General features: G+C 36.9%; 1 protein-coding gene across 1 annotated transcript; it reads right to left on the bottom strand.

Annotated features, from left to right (window-relative positions):
• Nucleotides 1–386: 386 nt before the first annotated feature.
• Nucleotides 387–3,578, bottom strand: LOC130900555 (interaptin-like). Its single transcript, XM_057811253.1, has one exon. It carries the CDS (start codon nt 3,576–3,578, stop codon nt 387–389), a length of 3,192 nt encoding a protein of 1,063 aa, XP_057667236.1.

Genomic DNA, 3,578 nt, shown 5'->3' with positions numbered 1-3,578 from the left:
AGGTGGTCTTAAAACATGAGCGACAAATGTCTAAGTGGAATAGAAATTCTTTGGTTTTGATCTATCTAGAATAGCTTTGAATGATATATAAATTTTTCTTTACAAAATCATAGTGAATATAAAGCAGTATTAAAAATAGCAACGAGACTCTAATCAATCGAAAGATTAGCTCAATGGACTTTTCACAAAGATACATTTTTTAGTGATTCTAGTAGTATTTGTTATAGCTGGAAGGAAAACACCATTAAGTTAACAAACTTTTGCAACAAAAGCTTTCTTATAATAGTTGTTTTATAATATGTGTAAGAAGCTATATTAATAATAAAAGCGAATGTTTGAAATAATTAAAAAATTGGAGCTATTGTTTGGAAAAGGGAAAAGGTAGTTTAGTAACTGAATATAAATGGTCGTATATTTCTTACAACACTTCTTCTCCTTCCTACCTCCTTACTAAAAATTCTCGCATTAGAAGACAAAGGGTCATCTTGTTGAGTTATAACATCAAGACTCTTGTAATCTGGAATTTGTGGCTCTGGAATTTCAACGTTGGCTGAGAATGTTTCTGAATAGGTATCTGGTATATATTTATTTAATTGTTCGTATAAATTAACTACCCCTTCGCCGTCTTCTGTGCTTCTTTTGGATCGATGAGCTTTACCTTTGTGTTCGGAAGCACTGTAATCAATGTCGAAAGGTACCGTTACAGGTTTATCTAATTTATATAATTCTTGTAAATTACCAATACGCCAAACTCCGGAGTATAAAGGATGTACCACTGTTTTTTCTGTCGATTCAAAGTTATCTTTGTCTGTGAATTGTTTTTTTGGTTCAGTTTTTCCATAATCCTTTTGTGATTCTTTAGAAAAGTTCTTTTTATTGCCCACCGTTAATTTTTTAGTAAAATCTTCTTTAGCTTTTCTATAACTATCATGTATATCAAATTTGTTCAACCCCTCGACGTTTTGATTGGTTTTAATTTGCGCTTTATCTTTATACTTCTCAATAGTTGTTGAGGAATCTTTCTTTTCGTCTTCCGGAGTTTTAAAATTTTCATTTTCCTGATTTTTAAATTTATTTTCGCTGGAGTTGTCTGAGAATGCTTTAAAAAAATCTGCATACTCAGTTCCTTCGCCTAATTTTGGAAATACCGTACCAAATTCTTGATTATGTTGACGCTCCAGATCTCGTATTTTCGTCAATTCTTCCTCTTCATCTTTGATAATTTTTACTTCGTCCTCTAAATCATCGTTTTCCTCCTTAGCTTCTCCAATCTCTTTATTTCCATCATTGGACTCTGCAGTTGTGTATTTATATTCTTCATTATCCTTATGGGATTCTCCATTTTCGTCGTAAAAATCATTTTCTCCATTTTCGGAGGCTCCTACTGATTGCTCTGCTCTTGCTTCGCCTTCAGATACAATTTTTTCTCTGATTTTCTCATAATCCGGAGACTTTATATCACCAAAATGTGTGCTTATAAAACTATCTATATCTTTGAAATCGTATTGTTGATCTCTTGTTTGTTCATATGAATCTGATTCTTCATTATTCGATTCCTCATTCTCTGCCTCGTTCCTAGATTCTTCGTTTTCGGGCTTAATCTTAGATGTATCCTTTTCTTCATTTTCACTAAGCTCTTCAGTTTCTTTATCTTTGATAGATTCTTCGCTCTCCTTATCTCGTTTGGATTCTTCTTGGTATTCTTCGTTTTTAATTTCACCATCTTCGTCTTCTGTAGATTCCTTTCGTACTTCTCCATTTATAGTCTCTTCATCTGATTCAGTTTTTTCATTATTCTCTGCTCCAGCAGATTCCTCGTATTCATTCTCTCTATCTTTTTGTTCTTCAGCTTGGTCTTCACCGATATTTTCTACTTCAAGATTTTCTTTCGCATTATTGTCGATTATGTGGAACCTCTTTTCGTCTTCGTTATCTTTGCTACTTTCAGTTTTCAATACGTTCAATGATTGCTTCTTCTCATGAGACAAATCGTCAAACAGTTTTTGTTCGTTTTTCTTGTTTTCTTTCTTCGGAGATTCTGGAAAATTTATGTTACCGTCAATTCCCTGATTATTTATTTCTATTGTGAGATCTGGGTGAGGCCTTTCGTAGAAAGCTAGTGGGTTATCTTGTTGAACATAGTTAATAATTACTGGGGTGTCGGGAGGAATATTTTGCAGAGGATTTGGGGGTGAATTCTGAATGTTATCGTCTTTTAATATATATGGAAAAATTGAATGAGTATCTGGATTATTTTGTATATTGACTATGTGTGCTTGATTAACTTGCTGTTGTTTTTCAGCAGCGTCATTTTTAAATTTATCTTCATAGAATTTAAGTAACTCGGCGTTAACAGCTTTGGAGGTAAGATAAGATTGCTCTGGTAATTGTTCATCTGGTTTTGGAGAATTGTTGATATTTTTTGTATCGAAATAATTCAACAACTGTTCATTAACGATACGGGACGTTAAATAGGAAGGCGCGGCATGGTAGTCTTCATTCTGAGGAGGTGCTTGAATATAACTGACAGCAGTTGAGGGTGCTGCCTGAGGTTCTTTAGTATAAAATCTTATATTATGAATGAAATTCAAACTACGTACAGAATTCTCTTTAGGAAGAGGAAGTTCTTCGTATTTCGATAATTCTTTTGGTATTTCGTTTGGTTTATTAGAGTTGACAAGCGTTCTTGACGATTCTTGGGGCACTACATATTTGTAACCATGTTCAACAGTCCACGGTGCATTTCTCCAGTAATTTTGAAAATCTTCTTTGAATCTGATCTTACCTGCGTCCCCATTTGAATTTATATCCCTTTTAGATTCTGTTAATTTTTCTAGATTAGTATAATCAGGAATGGTTATATGGAATCGTTTCGGCCTATCTTCATAATCTTCAGCTTGTTCTTCGTAATCCTCAACCGGTTCTCTTTCGCGCACACTTTCATCCTCTTGATCTTGCCTTCTTTCTGGTTGTCGTTCCCGTTCAATTTTTGCAGGTATTGGTGGTCCCGTAGGCGCAGGTTGTACAGGAGCAGCAGCCGGTACTGGTGCTGCTGTTTGAACTAGGGCACCTGGTGGAGATAGAACAATTACGGGTTCATTTGGAGGTGGTGACTTACTTCTATCCCAATTTAAATTAATACTGAACTGCCTGCGTACACTATCAGTTAGCAAATTAGGAGCTGCAATTGCTGCTGGCGCAGGGGCTGGGGCAGGAGCCGGTGCTGGTGCAGGAGCTGGCCCAGGAGCTGGTGCTGGTCGAGGAGCTGGTGCTGGGCGAGGAGCTGGTGCTGGGCGAGGAGCTGGTGCTGGTCCAGGAGCTGGTGCTGGTCCCGGAGCTGGTGCAGGAGCCGGAGCTGGTGCAGGAGCCGGAGCTGGTGCAGGAGCTGGAACTGGTGCTACTGCAATAGTCCCAGGGATATTTATCACTATTCTGGGTCGTTTAAACACATCGTATCCAAATAAATCACCGACATTCGTTAAAAATGATTGTATAGTCCTTGGATTTCTAGGGGATGGATTTTGAGCACACACTACCACTAAAACTAACAAAACTCCAGCTGCATTATTTAGTAACAT

This window comes from Diorhabda carinulata, chromosome X (genome assembly GCF_026250575.1).
Source record: "Diorhabda carinulata isolate Delta chromosome X, icDioCari1.1, whole genome shotgun sequence".
Classification (NCBI taxonomy): Eukaryota; Metazoa; Arthropoda; class Insecta; order Coleoptera; family Chrysomelidae; genus Diorhabda; species Diorhabda carinulata.
The sequence above is the reverse complement of the archived record's forward strand: the minus strand, read 5'-3'. Positions and strand labels throughout refer to the sequence as shown.

What these genes read in the sequence shown, in the direction of transcription:
- LOC130900555 (XM_057811253.1), bottom strand. Translation starts at nt 3,578, where the DNA reads ATGTTACTAAATAATGCAGCTGGAGTTTTGTTAGTTTTAGTGGTAGTG.